Consider the following 20307-nt stretch of genomic DNA (forward strand, 5'->3'; position numbering starts at 1 on the left):
ACCCTGTTCTATTACTCTCCTTGCTTTGACATGAAATATTAAACACCGCTTACCAAAGTAACATTATTGAACACAGATGTCCGCTATCACATTCAAATTGTGCAAGTCAATCTAGGTTTATATATTTTCTTTACTTAAGCGTTTGTATAAACCCAAGTGTGCCCTGACAGTAATGATTTCACAATATACTATATTCAATTAAGGAGACAAATATGCATTTACATTTTTACTGAACTTGTTAGACACACACACACAAGCTCTAGCTCCGACTTATTTTTGACATTTGGTGGAAAATAAAGGAATAGAAAGGGTGCCACCTACTGAGTCACTCAGACGTTTTTGGAGGCCAAAAAATTGTGCAAATTAACTAATATGCTCACGTCAGTTAAAAAAAAAAACCCAAACATTAAAGTCATATTTATAAGCCTGTGGGAAGATAGCCATAGGCAGAGTTTTCCTCATCAAACCACCTGGTGACGAGAGCACTTACCAGGGTGTAGGAGCTCCAGCTCCCTCTCGTACCTCAGCGGGTTTGAATTCACATATTCCTCTGGCAAACCCAGGCAGCTGAATCAGTCTCTGCCATTGCAGTCCATGAATATCTTTTGTGAGCAGTGGAAGTGACGCTCAACACATGAGAATGGAGAAGCGTTGCACCATCAACACCAACCGTTCCTCGGGACCTACGTCGTTTAGCGATCTGTCACTAAGTGGAAATGTATGCTGTTAAATAGCTCGCACACAAACTGTGTCAAAAGGATGAGATTTAAGCGGATACCTACGTGATGTCAGGTGTGCCCCGTGTCGGGGGAATGGCAGGAAAAGCAAAACTCTGCGATTTTTTCATCTCTAATGAAGTAGGTCAGCTTTGGGGCTGAAAAAGGACAGACTGAAAACTAAAAATCGCAAGTCTGGGCAAACAAATAACTCGGCGACAAATAAGACTTTTAGTAAGGTAAGGAGGCACTGGAGTAGGTTATTTTTCACTCGTGGACCACCTTCTCTTCCCTAACGCTGGTTCCCAAAAGGTCCCAAATGTGTGCCCAACACACCCCATTAATCCCTCCCTGCTGAGTACAAGCTTAGCTCTACTGAGCCTCACCTGCTGCAGATGCAGCTTTATCTTGGTCTTTGCAGATGCAGCCAGACCAGAGGTTTTCACAGGTATCACGTGTATTTAATGTTTGCCAAAATTTCTTGCGCCGGGGACTGGTGTAGCAATAACATACTTGGGAAAATAATTGTGAAACATTAACAAGTCCTTATTGTTAACAGGTGTTTCTGGCAGAGATTCCTTCAGGGCAGCTTGGACAACGCACCATAGTTGAGTTGGTAATGGCATTTTTCCCAGAGGGACCTTCAAAGTCGCTTGTGTGGTGCTTTGTATTCCTGGCAGCAGAGTCAGGAAGAAACCCAGTTTTCAACATCCTCCTTCATGCCTACTCAAAATGAAACGTTCATTTATTGGCCGTATTGTTTTTCACATCTCCCATGACTTGGCACACGCGTATCACGTGATAGCGGTACCGCAGGGCCCTGAAGCACCGTTTATGTACTCAAGATAACAGGCGCTGCGGATTCCGCCCTTTTTCGGTTCCTGAAGTGTTCAGGGGCTGTTTTCCGCTTGCACAAGGACTCGCTGAGATATGCACTAAAATGGATTTTTACTTCTGTGATGTTCAGGAGAAATAATTCTGTCCCAAACCCTTACCAAACCCAAATGGTCTCATTTTTTGATCTTTCCCAGGGGAGGCAACCCTGGCTCTCCACAGGACCCTGTGTGGTAGTGGGGGAGGCTGCACCCTTAGGAGTAGCATTATTTAAAAAAAACCCAAAAAAAAAGGTAAGGCTTTTTTTTTGAGCTGAGAAATCAGAAATAAGAGAGAACTCACTGCAAATTGATCATGACAGTATACTTAATTTTTTTAGGGTAAAAACCTGGATTTAAAGGTCTGGATGCACTGCCCCGAGTCACGTTTCTCCATTATCCCTTGTAGACAGCACATCATCAAACCAGTGATACTAGACTGCTAAATTAATTTGCAAAGCTTTCCAAGGGAAGGAAAACTCCAGGTACCACTCCACAGCAGAAGGGTTTGCAACAAGAAACCAAATCAAAACAATCCCCGCCAACACTCTTTTCAAAGACATAAAGATTTTCCAGGCGCTTGACTTCCACCTCAACTTTTTAAGTAACATATCTTGGAGAGAAGATTCCCGTTGGGTGCGAGAGGAGACTTTGCTACAACAATAGCTGTGCCGGCAAACCGTCTCCTTTCAACACGTTCTTGAATATGTATTTTAAGTGGTTTTGCCACATTGGCGGCCAAAAATAACTATTTTCTGATCAAATTCACTAGTTCTTGTAAAAATTTTAACATGCTAAATGTGACTGTGAACAGTTCCAATAGTCCTTCAAGGCCCCTGTTGAAACCTCTTGCTTTTGAGAGGGTGGAGGAGGGCTCTGCAAAAGGCTCGAGCGGAGCGACGCCCTGGCCAGAACGGTTTGTTGGGAGGCTGCTCCTGCTGCTCTCCCACTCCTCGTAACCCAGGAATAGGGCCCGTATTTAATGGGATGCTATTACGCTTACTATTGTGTACTTCATACATACCCTTAAGGTTAAAGTAGTAATTAGGAGCAGCCTTCTCATATGTCTAGCAGTGCAAGGCCAAGATCCACAACGGCTACCACAACATAAATGTCAAATAGAAAAGGAGAAAAAGCAAACCAGCAGGCAGGAATTACCCCCACAGCCTCTGCTCGCACCGATCTTACTCTTTGCTGATGACATACAACAAGGAATCCTACTGTGTATCTTACAGGACGTATAAATCATTTAAAACTGGATTTCTTGTTGAAAAAAAACCACCCAGCTGCGAAAACCAGAGTATTTTCATTAAGTCGCTTCGTAAGTAATTTATAGCATGCTAAGACTTACAAAATAACAAAGAAATGACAGGCCAGTTTCTTGTTAATGAGAACTGGAACAACAGGGCAGAGCCAGTGGGAACATGGAGCATTTCCACCCCAAATGTGGCTCCGCTTAACCAGGTGATGTGTGCGCGGTTAACTCTGGTGCTCCCGCACTCCCTCTGTGCCGTCTTCAAAGCAGGGGACAGAGACAGGACAACCCTTGAAGTTTCACGATAGGTTTCCTTCATGTTTCGGGATGAACTAAGAAGGACTTGTAGGTAGAAAGAAAAGATTGATGCAAAGTACAGAAATTTCTGCCAATTGGAAAGCTGCAATTTTTCCATTACTTTTGGTAAAAGGTCTGTGCAAGCAACTAAGGCCACCTGAGCAGAGATGGATCTCGGTTGGTGTGGACACAAACGTGGTGGTCTCGGGGCAGGACCATCACCTTGCTACATCTGTGCAGCCTTTGCTCAGATGGGCCATGGACTACAACTGATGCTAGTAGGTCATACTTTACTAAATAAATTAATTAGCCAAGATTTGACCTCTGAGTAGCAGCAAGCTTAACTCTTCGATCTCTTACACTAAGAAATCACAGACCTCAAGATAATTAATTAGTTTAATTATCATTAGGCCCTTGGAGTCACTAGAGGGAGACACGAGCACATGCCTTAAGCCAAGACGTTACATCTGGACTGGAAAAAACACCCAGTAGATGATGGTATAAAGCATTTTAAACATTAAATATAATATCTACACCACATGCAGCTTCTCAAGATGTTTCGCTGTCATCAGCTTACTAAAAGATAAAGATTTATTGGGCTATTACTGAAAAGGAAGCTAGATACTGCCAAAAGGCATGGACAGTTAGATGACTAGTTGCTGACATCTTTATTCATATATAAAACAACACAACTGAGTCGTATTTTTTTTAACTACCATGTTTGAAGGAACCAACAAAGCAGTGCCTTATCATACAGAACTTTTAAGTCATTTTTAAATCATCTATGGGCTTTGGACAGTTGGGGTTTTTTTAATGTGTGCATACAGAAAGTTCTATTAGTACCCTGTGAACTTTTAGTGCTGACTAAAATAAGAGATAAGCAGCGCTGGCTACAGATTGGTTTGAGTGTGTCTGAAGATGCTGAAGGGACCATACTATGGAGTAGTATATACAGTGTTTCCTGGATGGTAACACAAACACTTTATTCTGATGCCGTATATCTATTGCAGACACATGTGAACATTTCAAGTGCTGCAGAGAGATGGCTTTTTTAAAGATTTAAGACATCGACCAGTCCTAACTCTGCACAGGTTGAGAATAATAAACCACCATGTCTACTTAGTATTAGCGCTTGATGGCAATCATTGAGACTGAAAGGTTAGTGCAATAACATCAACAATTTCTTTGAGTAGTTTAAATATTGCTTCTAATAAAGAAATTATTAAGTTGCAATGATTACAGAACTACCCTTAGAACATATGTTAAAAAGATGACAAACCGAGCGAACAATTGTTCTACTCCTTGTTGAAAACTGTATGAAAAAATGAAGTAAATCACATATGACGAAGTCCTGCAGTACTACCGAGCTCAAGTGAAAATGTTTGCTCTAAAATTTAAAAGCCTGAGCCTGCAGAGCGGCTCTCCCAGCAGCCACTAGCCATATCTGTCCTCTTTTTCTCTGACAGCTTGATATACTGTCCCCGCTTTGTTACACGTTTTGAATTCAATTTAGCATGTTACTTCCAATTAACCAGCACACACTTACTGCATTATTTGGCATTAAACAGGCACACGTGTTCCTTTAGCTCCTGCCAGCGTGAGAAGACAATACCCTTAAGGTGCACCGGGCAATATTGGGCTCTGGGAAGTGTCCAAGCAGGCGGACGGAAGCCCGCAGGTGTGCGGTTTCAAATGCCTTCAAAGCGCTTCATGCCCAAGTCTTCCAGAAATGTTACACTTCATAACCATCCTCTTCTAGAAGATTTATGCTGTGTTTTGAATATTTCTAATACTCTGGAGTCTGAGTGCCAGAAACCTCTATTTATCAGGCTGGGCCACTGCAGAAGTTGCTCTGGTCAGGGATCATATATAAACCCATTTATGTGTAGGCCATTATTTATTATATACAAGCTACTAAAAGCAGGTGTGATTTCAGTGTGTTTGCTCTGAATGCGAATTAGTTTAATAGACTGAAGTTTCATCCATAAACCTATTGCTTTAAGACTATCAATAAGGAGAAAACAAGAACAAGCTTTAATGGCATGTTTATATAAAAAAACCATCATCCTTTCACTATGATACATGTACAAGAGAAAGTACAGTACAGTTTTGAGATACACCCCACATATTCTTTGAAGAGGGGTTACAAATTCACAAGAAATAATATTGCTATGCACATGCTTATTAAAAGCAATAAAAAAACCAGAATAAACAATTTATGCTCTGCAAGTTTGCGATTTGTTGTTTACTGGTGGAAATTGCTTTACACAGTGTTAGAATTTAAAGCTTTGACCCCGCAAAAGAATTACTGGGCACAGTCGCAGCTCACGCATGGAGCTGCTGCGGTCAGCCACAGGTCAACATGCAGGAAAAGTCCTTCAAGAACCGGGGACTGAGAAGGTTTCTGGCCTAACTATTAAAAAAATTAACACAGGGATGGGAGGATGGAGATTTCTTGGTCCACCGTTTCTCCCAAGGACCCTTCCTAAGCTTTTCTTTGCTCTGATAAGATGCTAAACCCTAACAGAAATGTTACTTGTCACTGTTAGATCAAGAGTACGAAGCTACGATGGCTCCAAAATGTGTCTTTGGCTCTTCTGGGAAGGACATAAAGGTATCATTTCCATGTTTGTCCCGTTGGCAACTCCTGATATTACGATGGTTTTTACTTACACAAACAGAAATCTGCAGCCAATCAAAATAATATGGTTGGCAAGAAATCTGGGCAAACTTTAATAGCTACGGTTTTTCAACATAAAAAGGATAAAAGTAGAATAACAATTTTTGGCAGGGGAAGCGGGGAATTTTTAAAATTCTGATTGTTTTCCTATGAGGATAGTGTTATAAATACTGAAGTCTAACTTAAAACATGTTGTTCTGTTTTCATGAATTCACATTGAGTAAGATTCTGCTGGACCCACTGAGTTACACTCAACTCATTTCCACTCAAACTGAAGTTATCTGGAATACACAACAAGGTAAGAGAGTGGGATTTGGCACAGAAACTGCATGGTCGAAATCATTTAAATGTCTTTCTGAAAGGAGTTATCTATGCATGCAAGTGTGTTACAGTGGAATACACACAGTGCTCTCTTCAAGAAAGTATAACTAACTTCAGCCTTCTGGGAAATGGAGAGCCAAGAAAGGCATTTACCAAGTGGAAGATGGACATAAATTTAAGTATAAAAACCATTGTCACTTAGGTTTTCACTTTTATTTTCAGCAAGCTCCAGTGCTGTGTTCAGGACAGTATCAGCCTGAGAGTTTTTTGATGGAATGTGATGAAGCAAATAAGCAGTTATATTATTTTAGTAGCAATTAAACTCACTTGCCACAAAATGAATCTATGGAAATGCTAATTTAGTAGCTTTTCCTTTAAAAAGTACATGCTGTCTAATAAAGATGATCGTGTAGGTACAGAATTAGGTAAATTTGTTAATCTGCAGTAAGGAGCATTATCAACACATATCAAAGACATTGCAAGCAAGTAAACTTCCTTAATTAATAGCTAATGATGTAAAGTTTGGGCTCTTCTAGAAAATTACATCCTGTAAACATTTTCCCTGGCTTGTGAAAAAAAGTAAAAACCTTCACAAATAGAGAACCAAGACAAGACATTCAAAACTACCCCATCAAAAGTAATCTCTTAATATTTTTGAAAGATTAAATTTTGATTTTTTAGATTTATACGATGGTACTTTGTTCTGGAACAAAGATTAAGCACCAAATCAGAATGATCTGTTTAATGGCACTGAAGTGAACTTCTTTCCCCAAGGCAATAACATAAAGAAGCTAAGAAGTATTTTGAAGGAAGAATGAATAAAAAAAAGACTACTGCATGTGAATGGGTTTGTATGAATAGGCATTTTCCAATTTAAAAGAAAAAGTTTGCTGAAATATTTCCCAGGCAGATCTACGTGGGCCTCTAATTCATTGGCACAGGCTCAGTATCAGTTACTTAAAATACGTGTTTCATCATGTACCTAAAATTGTGACATTCTTTAAAAATACTTAATACAAAAATCTTTTATTTCCTTTATACTACATATTTACAATTCTATTATCAAGGTACTGTGGAAAATGTAAACAAGTATACACAGGTGTAAATAATATGGCTCAAAAAAGGTTTCCCCTTTAATTAGCTGCTCTAATCACATAACAGTATACATAGATAAGAAAAAAACCAGTACATTTGATAAACTGCTATCAAACAGCAAAATGCGAGTTCTTGATTTTTACGCATTAGCTGCTGCATAACCGTACCAGACATCGGGCATCTTTCCGTAAAATGAAATGTCTGACTTACTGGAATGGGGCCAGTGGAGGGTCACCGAGGTAACTGGTGGTACAGGGGGGTCTGAGGGAGCAGGGTTTGCTCGGTCTTCAGATGAGAAGACCAAAGGGAGGTATTATTGCTGTCTTCAACTACCCCATGGGGGCTGTAGATGAGATGAAGCCAAACACTTCTCAAAGGTGCACACTGAAAGGAAGAGAAGTGGCGGACCAAAGTTGAAACTTTGGAAATTCTGATTAGAAACTAGGGAAAAAAACATCACGAGCATGACATTTTCACTAGGACAGGGGCTCAAAGAGGTTGTGGGATCTCCGTCCTTTGAGGTATTCAGAACTCAACTGGATGCATCGCCGAGCAACCTCGTTTAATTTTGAAGTTGGCCAGGCTTTGAAGAGAAGCCTGGACCTCCAGAGGTCTCCTACAACTTAACTTATTCTATGATTCTATGAAAAATCTTGAATATAATACGATGCTTGCGTTACTATTGTAGTTCAACTCTGCAGTAAATGCATAATTAAGATCAAAAAGATGTCAATCGCTTGACGTGGGTCATTCTTCTCCAGCAGTTGCTAATATTGTATCTAATTGTCAAACACAAGATTTACCTTATCAGTTCCAGTTCAATGGAATTTCCTCAAATTCACATAATTGTGGGATCAGAACCAGGCCAGCACATTTCCAAAAGAACATTTAAAATGTCACAGCTGACAGTAAAGCCCTGCTGAGAGCCACACACTTCTGACTAGTTTTGGGACAACAACAATTTTGTCACATTTCCGTTGAGTAAACTTTCCAGCCACCCTCACAGAGCTGTCAAGAAGAAATGACAAGGGATCAGCATCAGCCTCTGCGATTTTCTGGCTGAAAACAGTTGGTTAATTAATTTTGACACATTCACAAATATCTTTACTGTGTTTAGGATGACTTTCAATACCCATGAAGTGATGAATAACAATAAGACTTCCGTGAAGCTTGAAAAATACCTACCAAACCTGTAGTGCTGCCAATAGATCACAGTTTGAATTGAACTCCCAGCACCAAAATGTCCTCGTTCTATTAAGCGGCCAAGAGCAGCTGTTGAATGGTGTCAGGACTTTTAAAAGCTGACAGTCAAACTATTGTGCAGTAAAAGCACATTACAATCCTTCATATAAAGAACACAGAGACTCCCTTTAAACATCTATCCTTGCTTACTATCTGCTTTTTCCATCCAAGACAAAACTCCTTTCTGCATTAGGAGGTACTGCTTTAAAAGTTTGACTTGGCAAAGCTCCGAGAAAGCCAACTGACAAGATGGGAGAATGCAGAAAGCCAGAAGAGCCTGACAGACGTCATCAGGCTCTTTGGAAGACCAACTCAGACATAAGCAAGATATAGATGGAGACCTTCCAGTCAATCCGCACTAGAAATGTGGTACATATTCTAATTAACAACTTATCAGGGACTGTGGTGGGTTCTTCTTCAGTTGCAAGTTTAAAATTAGATTAAATGCTTTTCTAGAACACACATTGTTATTCAAAGAGGAATTAACTTGGTAAATCCCATTAGTTTCTGTGCAATGTGATTTTGCACTGGATCCATATCGGCTTCATAATCCGTGAAACGCTCATTAAAATTCACGCTGGTTGTCAAGAAGGTTTAGAAAGTCACTTATATGTGGTGTGGCTCACTGCACGTTGGTATGGTACATACGGCTTATCCTGATACTCTTTGGAGCTGGTCTTATTAAAAACGTCCAAGCTTTCAAACAATGAATTATATTATATAATCAAAAAGAATGTCCAGAGCAGATTAATGGAGGGGTAAGAGGCTAGGAATAAATACATGAAACAGATTCAACTTTTTAAAAGGATCCAGCTACTAAGTGGCCTCTGTAGTCTTCCATAAGAAGTGTGAATACTTCAGTACAATTCAAGCTGAATTGAATAGCTGTTTTCATATCCAAATTCAAATACCGCCTGTGCATATAAAACAGTTCATATATTAGTCCAAATGTTACTGTTGTAGAGCTTTTGGAAAAATATTCCCTCTTTCTTGAGTTTGTTCTTCAAAAAAAGGAAGCTTTGGAGGGCCACCTAGAGAATTAAGCAGAAACAAGGTTTCAGGTCTGTATAACATAATACTGAAATATTATATAGATGATACAATTTACACTGAAATAATTCAGTAAACGTACTCTTCAAAAGCAGGTGGAGAGCTGAGTTACACTGGCCTCCTCACAGAGGACAGAGGGCAGGCAAAACAACAAAACATCTCTCGAAAGGAAGGTTTCCAAAGTGTTTCCTAAACTAAATGCAGAATTGTATGGTATCACCATCAAGCCAGTTGTGATTAGACTACAAGTGGGAGGAAACTTTCACATGGTACTTTATCTTGTTAAGAAGAGAAAGTATCTAAATAAAAAAACCCCAAACCCCTGTTGTGATAGTGCAATGTGCTCTTTAGCACCTCACAGATCAATCCAAATCTGTTTTCCAGTGTTTTATCTGCTTATCTGGTTTATGGTATCTCACCATGGTCTTTAAAACCTGACATCTTTACAAGAAGTAAGTAAACGTGATGGCACGCACAGCAAGTAAACCTCCTTATTCATCTTACAGATGCTGTGGATATCAACTATTTCAGGGCAAGATTTCATACTGGCAGGCACAGGAGAGTGTACAGCTCTCCAGCACAGCTGTGTTGGAGGCAGCCATGGGAATCCTTGAGCAGCCTGGGCAAGATCTCCACTTCACAGCCTGCTCTGAGGGGGAGTCAGTTCAGCTTGGCCAAGACCTCACAACCACCTGGAACGACTCCTGGCATTCTGCAGCGCCTGCTGGCATTTGCACCATCAGGCTCCTGGACCCTTAGGAGGGCAGCACACACCAACACAGCCCTTCCAAGGAAAGCTGCTGCTATCACAGGCTCTGAGTTTTTCATCCGAAGTGGAAATGCAGAACACCTTCTGCCTCACATAGCCCAACACAGAAACTGTGGTGGCTGCTGCTGGGCACCGTGTTTGCGTGGTGAGTCGCTACCCTGTCCAGAGGGTCCACTGACCACCACCACGGCCAACGCATGATTTCGTCCACTAAGACAGCCTGCACATCTCCAGCTTGTGTTACCTTCTTTGCAGGTTGGCCCCATCCACGTGGCTGGGCATGCGCAGTTCCCGTTGTACGGATTGCACTGGGATTTGCTGGCACACTGGCATCGCAGGGCGCAGTCGGGGCCATACTGGTCTGACCTGCATTCTGGAAGGACAGAAGTGTTTGGAAGATGGTGAGCGCTCCCTAGTAGTCTCCCTGTTCTCCAGGATCAGGAAGCTACTTAGACACCTACATCTGTTAACATTAAAACATGACATTTTGGAAAGCCTTGCAGTCCTCAAGTTTCATTTACTGCATGGCCTGCCCAAACTGTAGCCTAAAGAAGTTCCCAGAATGGAAATCATTACTGGTGTAAAAACAGGGGTTGACAGCCCAACAGAGAAGATCTTGGGATCTGCTCAGGAAAGTTTCTGTCAGCATCCTGGATCTGCACTATCACCTACAGCTCTCCACTGCACAGCTTGGCCATCTGCTGCACCAGCAAAGAGCCTTTGCTCAAAGAATGTGAAATTGAAAATTAATCAATTTTATATATACTCTTATGTCTTACTCTGATTGCACAATTCTGCTGCCTCTTGGCAAATTAAACTCATAAAATGTCTCAATCCCAAATACGAATACGTTTCCTACCTAGGCTGACAAATCCTCATTGCAATTTTTTTACGCAGTCAGAGAACAGGCATGAAGGAACAGTTAGCAGCGGGTCACAAGGCAGGGTGCTAAATACGCTGTGAACAATAGCCCTCTCTCCCTCACCTCGCTAGAAAATACTGTAAATAATCAAGGCACTCGCTTTCTCACAGAGGCACCATTAGGTAAATAAAAGTGCTGCGGAGCCCTGCATCAGCTGCAGCCCCAACACGTGGGAGAACTCTCCCCATGCGCTCAGAGCTTGACCTTTTCAATTAGGAAATGTTATGAGAAAAGGTCTCCTCAAACACCTCTGGACCTGATTTTAATTTATGTAATACCACATTTTCATGTTAGTAACAATGTGTATTTAAAGACATCTGTTGGAAAGTCTGCAATGTTAATTTACTACAGAAAAAGAGCGCCCATAAAAGTCTGTTATATTCTCTCTCTTTTTTTTTTTTTTAATTAACATTTTGCCTGTTTAATGGGTGCTTTACCAGAGTTCAAATTAAAATCAGGCCTTTTATCTTTATGGTCGCTGCACAGTCACAGCTGCTCACAGTTATATCACAGATGAACTGAGTCTAATTGAAAATAAAAATGCAAATAAAACCTACCCCATAACAGTTTTTCATGGATGGGGGCTACCCTCGCTGATTTAAGAAAAATAAAAATGACTCCTAGAGTTTGGAAGAAGCAAAACATTTTTGGTGCTGAGCTTCCCCCTTGCGTTCCACTTCTGCCTAAAATTTCGCGGGGAAGGCCCCTGGAAGCCCAGCGCCGTGCTGGCCGTGGGGCGGGCTGGCGTCTCCCGTCGGGCCAGCGCCTGCAGAGTGGGGGGCTTCCACGTCTGAGCACAGCAAATCATTTTCCATTTTCGTTTTGCAGGTTGCACTAGCACTTAAGCTCCCAGCGATTACTTTGCGTTAATAACAGGCCGTTTAAAGCTGTTTCCTGCCCTATCCTAGAACAAAAAGAGAAATAATATTCCCCCACTGTGATTCTGGGGCTCGGGAGGATTGTGGATCCTGGCGTGAACCTCCAATATCAGCACATGGATGTTCACTCCTTTTATCTTGCTTGCCACAACGTTGGGATCACAAATCTCTCCTTACACTTGTTTAAACCCATGCCATTCCTTTTACTTCAGTGATTACGCTAAATTTACAGCAGCAGAACTGCGACCAGAGTCTGGCTCAAGAACCTGGCTGCCCCTGCTGCCTCTCAACCCTGCAACCAGCTCACCAGGGCACAGCGGTGGGATCGGTTTTCCCTACAGGAGAATTTTCTCACCTATAACCCTCGTTACAAAATCTGCTCTCGTGGGGCAACCAGTTCCCGAGCACACAGTCCGAGTACCTGTGCCGCTGCTGAGGGAATTTTATTTGGATTAAATGTTCCTGGACTACTGCTGAACCCCAGAGGCAGGCATAGCTGCTGCAGCTCCACTACCCTCATCCGCAGGGATTCTGCTCTGCTTCCCGGAGAAGCAAACCCAGAACTGGACGTACTTTCGCAGTGGTCTGAAAAGGGTCACAAATGTCCGTGTGACAAAACACACGGGCAATCAGATCTCGTCATGCCCATCTGCGTCCTCTGGAGTCTTCCCCACTACATCTGCAAAGCTGTGGGACTCTTGGTATATTCTTCACCAGCGCGCGTTCTCCGTAACTCAAGGCCAATGACGTTTTACAGCTGACCCACAAACAGCTTTCCTATCAGTGTATCAATTTAAATATTGATTAAAAAAGGAGGTACAACCTGTTGGTAAAGCTGTTGATAACCCATAATTTGCTACAAACAATGTGCTCTTGAATACCAGCAAAACTCCTTTTAGAGTTACACTTAGACCAACAGGTCATATTAGTTTAACTATACGTAGTCCAGCCCTTAGAAAATACTACCCTTACCAATGTCACATTTGTCTCCAGTCTTCCCAGGTGGGCAAAGGCATTTCCCAGTCTCTGGATCACAAGGAGCATCTCTGCAGTCACAGCGGCGCCGGCACCTCTCCCCAAACCAGCCCCTGTCGCAGCCTGACAGCAAGAGCGCTTTTTTAGATGCACATTTGAATGGCAAGACATACTTTAGGCCAGAGTTTTTCCAGGATGTCTCAGAGGAAAGCTCATAAACTCTCCAGTGAAGCCAAGTTTAATGAAGAATCGAACATAGTGGAATAGGCATAATATTTATATGAACTCTCCTTATGTTGGGTTTGTCCAATCTAACCTATCAAAGGTATCTGTAAATCTGTCCCAGAAATGTAACTGGCACTTGTTTTCATTTTTAATTAGAACTCTCTAGAAGACCATTCCATAACACTCAACAGGTCTGACATACACCTATTTAATAAGATCATTTGGAGTTTTAGAAGCAAATTTAAAATCAGTAAAAAGAACTTATATTTAATAAACAACATGTGGAACTCATTGCTGCAAGACACCACAGAGACCAGGAGTTTCACCGTATTAATTGGAACCAGATTAGTTAATTTATAAGGAAATGAGAACACCCAGCTATATAACAGGTAAACAATCCCAAATCCAGTGTTTCAGGATATTCATAAAGCTCAAAATATGGAAGAAGTTGGTCTCAACAAACATTTGAGTAATGACATGGGTTTTTTTCAGTTTTATTTTGGTTTTCTGTTTGGTTGGGTTTTTCCTTTTACATCAGAGGGGTACAAGTACCTTTCTCACAGTAGACACCTTGATAACCCAAAGGACAAATGCACTGTCCTGTCACTGCATCACAGCTTGCTCCATTTTTACAGGCACATGCATGAAGACAGCTTAGCCCATAAAATCCAAGGGGACACCCTGAAAAATGAAAGTATCAAATGAGAAAGGTCTATGAAGAAAAACATACATCCCTTTAATGTCCTATGTATTCTCAGCTATGTTCCTTGGGAGCCAACAAAAATTGTATTTACCATTAACTCTAATAATGCCACATGCTTTTAGCTTAACTTGTACCAGCCCAGCATCAGAGGTAAGCACGTTACTCAGATCTGGAAGCAGCCAGGTGATCTGGGACACGTCAAAAATTTTACATGAACAGGTGAGATGTTTAGATGGCCATTGTGAAGCCCCACGTCCCATCACTGTTGGACACCGGGGCACTTACTGTGCTCACAGGAGTGGCCGTAGTAACCCTCGGGGCATCGGCAGCAGCCCGTGAACCTGTCGCAGGTGCCGTTGTGCTGGCACGAGCAGTCCAAGCCGCAGCCAGGCCCGTACTTCCCCGGGAGACATTCTGCTGGCGGGGTATGGACAAAAAACAGACGGACAACACCATAAAAGAATCACTGACCTCACCCAGAAAAGCTCTTATGTGATAGCTAGTATAGCTGAAATACGGTGCCCATACAATAAGTCGCAGAGTCGAGGAGAATGCTTTTTAAGACACAGCATTTCTGCACAACTATGATGTACTTGCATACTTCAATGAGAAATCTTTTATATTATATAGATGCTCAAACAGCAATTTCCTTGTACTTTTTATAGTCTACCTTTTTTAATTTGTCTCTTCTAATATAGTCAATGTTGAACTTGTACCATGTGTTTTAAAGGCACATAATAAATGGTATAAACTGTATCCTTTTTTTTTTTCATCCTATATCGACGGCAATATTTTCTTTTAGACACTTAGAAAGTGTGAAAGAAAACACAAAACTTTTCCTCCTCTGTGTTATCATTGGAGTTCACGCTATTCCAATTCCTACTAAAACCAGGAGGATCTCTCTTTCACACATAGCAACAGACTTTCCATGTATAATGAGATATCTGCTTTTACAGAACTAAACATGTCTTAAATTACTGAAAACCAAGTCATGCAAAAGCGACTGCCAATATAATTAACCTAGGCATCACTTCTGCATAAGTTAACTTCCCACTGCTGTGATAATTTGAAGCTGGGCAGACCAAGTTAAGTAAGTGTGGCCGTCCAAATAATCAGATTTGTAACTCCGTAAATGTCAGACAAGATCTTTCAAGAATATCATATCTAATCACTGGAAAAAGGATGCCTGATTAGCTGTCTTTGATTTCTAGTCAAAACACACTTAAAACCAGACTGCTGTGGAAATCAGGACTCAAATTTCCAATAACTTGGCTATCTCTGTCAGAAGATAAACAGTGAAGATCTTTCTAGTGACATACCACACAGTTCTTTACGTGCTGTGGGCATGTCTACCCCTGTGCTTGACACCAGAGATGTTTTATCTAGGGACATCTATAAGATACAGCTATGATCCACCACTCCACGTGGCTTCACCTGCATGACCCTACCGAGGCTCTGCAACCCAAATCTAGCCGTTACAGATGTTTCAAGGAACAGACAAATAGAGGTGAACACAGGGGGTCTATGCAATTTGAAGTTAGCCAGTTATTGGTAAAATGCACTTTTTTAGGGCTTGTCCACAGTGGTAGTCACATGAGTGGCTCCAGGTAGTTAGCGTCTTTCCTCTTCTCCCTGCACCTTCTCTGCACACACGCATGCATGAAGTGGGTCTCTGAGTCTTCTAGGGTGCAAAGTGAAACAATTACATCAAAGAATTCTGCTGAAAAAGTGTCATCTCTCTATGACATTTTTATATAGGGACACTCCCCTAAAAGGACCAGTTCTTGGTAAAGATACATATGGAGTTTGAGGTGGGTATTCTTTAGATGTCAGGGACAGAAAGGCTGTAAATGAGGGCCTGGGAGTGTGTTGGGAAGATTGCACCATGGCAGTTATGATGTAACGCTGATATTTTTCTTGAACATGAACTCAGAACTAACTATTTTTATTTCATGCCAGTAAACTCATGGTTTCCTGAACATTTAAGTCCATAACCATACAGATATCTCTTACCTGGAGAGAGAAATGGGAACACAGAAATGCTTGAAATTTGAATGCTTGAAATGCTTGAAAACACAAAAAGAATGACTTTTTGGAGATGGACAGAAAGGAAAGTCATGGAAAGACTCTACTCTGGGCTGGCAGGAGGGTTTCTGGAATGAAAACTGAGCTTATTCTGTTTAAGTATGCTTTGTCTGCATAAGGGAGAGCTGTCATGGAGAAGTAAGGGCAAGATAGCAAGACAATCTCAACTGCTTTGGACAGATGTTGTCAGAGCTGTACTAACCGGGAAGTTCAACTGCAGTCCAGTGTCAAAGGGAAGAGAATAGCAAGAGAGAACATATCAAGACAGGAGGGAGATGTGGGCTTCGGCTCACCTTGGGGGAAGCACATGAAAGAAGACTCAAGACAATGTTCCCATGAACAAAAGAGCACAAAAGTTGGACAGGAGATGAAATAAGAGTCCATGCAAATAAATTTATGAGCGCTACAGAGCAGGACTCACAAGGAAATTGTTTCTGAAAAAAACCCTATAGCTCTAACTAGGGGTAGTTCTGGGTGAGAAGCTACAGAGATGAATGCAGCTGGGAGGGAGTCTACTGAAGCAAAAACTACCCCCTTTTGTGGGTCTGTAGACACTGCAAACCCCTGCTTGGTACACGTTCACTACCATCAAAGCAGAAAATTACCTTTCTCGCACGATCTTCCTGTCCAGCCAAGCCCGCAAGTGCAGTTGCCATCCACATGGTCACAGATGCCACCGTTCTGACAGGTACATGTCAGGTGGCAGTTGGGGCCGTATTGTCCCTGGGGACACACTACAGAGAATTAACAAAGTTTGAATAAAAAAAAAATTAGCATCCAAAAAAAAGATGAAGGTGACAGGGAATAAATACAAACACATGCTCCCCATAGAGTATCCCAAGTGTCTGATGTCTCCCCGAGGGCTGTGGGAGACTCTACTCCATGCTTATGAAACGCTGGCCCAGATTGCCCAGAGAGGTGGTAGATGCCCCATCCCTGGAAACATCCCAGGTCAGGTTGGACGGGGCTCTGAGCAACCTGATCTAGTTGAAGATGTTCCTCCTCACTGCAGGGGGGTTGGACTAGATGACCTACCCAAACTAGTTTATGATTCTATGATTCTTACTAGCAGTTTCATCCAAACACTCTGTCACTTGGCTTCAGTCCACATTTGCCCTTCTTGCTCCATTTCCTTTGTCCCACCTCTCAAATCCTTCCCTTCAGCAAATCCTCTCCCTTCACTTTTTCAGTTAAAGTAATTTGCTTCTAAATTTAGTCCCATCCATCCACAGCACGCTCACACTGCTCATGTTGTGTGGTACAAATTACCCTTCTCCTCATGTTCTAGAATCATAGAATCACTAAGGTTGGAAAGGACCTTCAAGATCATCAAGTCCAACCATTAATCCAGCAACACCATGCCCCCTAAATCATGTCCTGAAATGCCACGTCTACAAGTTTTTTGAACAGTTTCAGTGATGGTGACTCTACCACCTCCCTGGGCAGCCTGTTCCAATGCTTGACCACTCTTTCAGCAAAGAAATTTTTCCTAATATCCAATCTAAACCTCCCCTGGTGCAACTTGAGGCCATTTCCTCTCATTCTATCGCTGGTTACTTGGAGAAGAGACCAACAAACAGCGGTAAGGTCTCCCCTCAGCCTCCTCTTCTCCAGACTGAACAACCCCAGTTCCCTCAGCCACTCCTCATCAGACTTGTTCTCCAGACCCCTCACCAGCTTCATTGCCCTTCTCTGGACACACTCCAGCACCTCAATGTCCTTCGTGTAGTGAGGGGCCCAAAACTGAACACAGGATTCAAGCTGCGGCCTCACCAGTGCCGAGTACAGGGGCACAATCACTTCCCTACTCCTGCTGGCCACACTATTTCTGATACAGGCCAGGACGCTGTTGGCCTTCTTGGCCATCTGGGCACACTGCCGGCCCATATTCAGCTGGCTGTCAACCAGCACCCCCAAGTCCTTTTCTGCCGGGCTGCTCTCTAGCCACTCCTCCCCAAACCTGGAGCGTTGCATGGGGTTGTTGTGACCCAAGTGCAGAACCCAGCACTTGGTCTTGTTAAACCATAGTCTCTATAAACAGTCACTTCACCTTTGTGGAAAAACCTGCAATGGTAGCAAGTGTGGTGGAGCAAAGCAGTGAGATGTGGGCAAGAGACAGGGGTAGGATAAAAGCAGGGTGATGGAGCAGAGAGGTACAGGGGCAGAGTACAGCAAAACGCAATGTTATCAGGCAAAGGCATTGGGAAACACAGCTATCAACAATGTTTGGCCCTGAGTTTTATTTGCTGGTTGTTTTAAGTATGTCACCAACTGACGAGATGACCTTGGGTCCCGCCTTGTTACCTTGCTGACAGCTGGGTCCCATTTGGCCAGGAGGACAGGTACACTTGCCAGTCCGTGGGTCACACTGACCTTTACCACATGCACAGAACAGGGTGCAGTCCTTCCCATACCGGTTTTCAGGGCAAGCTGAAGGAAACACAGCCTTTTGTTAAACACCCTGGGTATCCAACGCCAGTTTTCATTTTTAACATAGTCAGGATCTTACAGGTAGAGTTGGCTTTGTTTTTATTCCAGCTAACATGCTTCAAAGCAACAACTATGAAACCAAAACCCGTCCAAAGTCCTGACTGCTTCCTCCTCTGAAACTTTACTTGAGGTTATAAATATAATCCGTGATTTCACGTGGAACATTTAGTAGGTTTCCTACCAAAACGGTGAGTGTACAACTGAAATATCAGCTGCTCATCCTTCCAGCTAAAGACATCTTTCCTTCCTTAATATTGATGCTGTCCTAGGCTGAAGAGCAAAGCCATAGACTACTAAACATTAAAACATTGCCTTTCGGTGAATAAGCTGGAGACAACTTCGTAGAGATCATAGTTTTGGAAATAGCACAGAAATTCAGCCACACAATTTAGGTCAAAAATAGAGAAGTAAGAGTAGGGTTGCCATGGAGTCTTCACCAGTTTTGCCATGACAAAACTTGATCCTTTTCCCATTTATTGAAACAAATGGCACCATAGTGTGAAGCAAAATATTGAGATAATTTCTCAACCTAGAAATTTTGGACAGGAAGAAGGAACTCAAGCAATTCATGCTGAGCTGGCTCTAGAAATAAATCTGGGCAAGCAGGCTGTAATCCTGGGATGAGTGTCCTTGCTTCTACGCATGCAGAAGAGAGGGAAAATATTTTGCAAGAGATTTTTTACAAAGCTGGAATCTTGATTTACAATTCAAGGAGGAGGTAGCTGGGATCTGTCTGTTTTTCTACTGACAAACTCTTATGCAGATTATTCTCTCTGCTGTTTTTTGAAAGAAGCAGAACATGAACGCTGGCTTACTTTTACTGCAGTCGGCTCCAATGAAACCAGGCGCGCAATCACAAGTTCCCGACGTGGGGTTGCAATGGCCTCCATTCATGCATTTACAGGGATTTTGGCAGTTTGAACCATAAGTACCTTTTGGACACCCTGTTTTAAAAGAACAAAACAGCAATTAGGCTATGTTACTACGGGGCCCATTGCATTTCACGTCATACACACTTTCTTGCTTTCAACCAAAATTAGATTTTCATTTTCTAACTGTTCGCTTGTAGAGGGCCAGGAGTAGGCACTGGCAAGCAGATGGTTGCCTAGGGCAGTGCACTCCTTGGGGCAGCGAGGCAGCGCTGACTTGCAGTGTCAAACCCCTGGAGAGTTGGACCAACTGCTGCTGCCAGCTCTGCCTTCACCTCCCATTCCTCACACGTCATGATAGCAAGAAAAGCAAGCCCAGTTCTTCAGAGGTTTCCCTCCTGGATTTCTATTGCAAATCAACCTGTTCCCCTTTTTCCCCTCCTATAGCAGAGATGGAGAGATGGGGTCCTGGTCACTCTTTCAGGCAACAGCCTGGTCTGCCTGAGACGGTGAGAAGCCAGGAGCCATCTCTGCCCCTTTTAGCAGTCCTTTTAGCTGACCAGTTATGGATACTGGGACAGGTCTCATCTTTTAAAAACATTTTAAGTTGGAGAAAGTTTGTTTCCTCTACAATCTATTCCTTCCCTCCAAACTGGAGTCAACGTTGCTCTGGCACAGCTAGTGGGCTGTGGATGGAAGACTATGAAAACGTGCACATGACAATAACATGAAATTTCAGAAGATACCTTCTCAGAAGATACCTTCAGAAGATAGATACAGGAGAGAGATGCTTTAAATGCAAAGTCAGAAAATCCACTGAAGAAAAAAACAAAGCAGCTGTATTTTGTAATAACCAGAAAAAA

The 20307-nt window shown here is 42.4% G+C and overlaps 1 protein-coding gene across 1 annotated transcript in view; it reads right to left on the reverse strand.

The window, feature by feature from the left end:
* Positions 1 to 9429: 9429 nt before the first annotated feature.
* The window catches only part of LOC309408032 (uncharacterized protein), a gene marked incomplete at both ends in the record, with an annotated part of 202120 nt that continues 191242 nt past the window's right edge, over positions 9430 to 20307 (reverse strand). Inside the window, 8 exons of the mRNA XM_082003741.1 lie at positions 9430 to 9509; positions 10542 to 10670; positions 13070 to 13195; positions 13850 to 13978; positions 14286 to 14414; positions 16691 to 16819; positions 18390 to 18515; positions 19391 to 19519. Of these exons, the coding sequence (XP_081859867.1) occupies positions 9430 to 9509; positions 10542 to 10670; positions 13070 to 13195; positions 13850 to 13978; positions 14286 to 14414; positions 16691 to 16819; positions 18390 to 18515; positions 19391 to 19519 (977 nt within the window). The remainder of the gene's footprint in view (positions 9510 to 10541; positions 10671 to 13069; positions 13196 to 13849; positions 13979 to 14285; positions 14415 to 16690; positions 16820 to 18389; positions 18516 to 19390; positions 19520 to 20307) is intronic.

The sequence above is a fragment of the Phaethon aethereus genome (genome assembly GCF_964289735.1).
Source record: "Phaethon aethereus genome assembly, chromosome: 9".
Lineage (NCBI taxonomy): Eukaryota > Metazoa > Chordata > Aves > Phaethontiformes > Phaethontidae > Phaethon > Phaethon aethereus.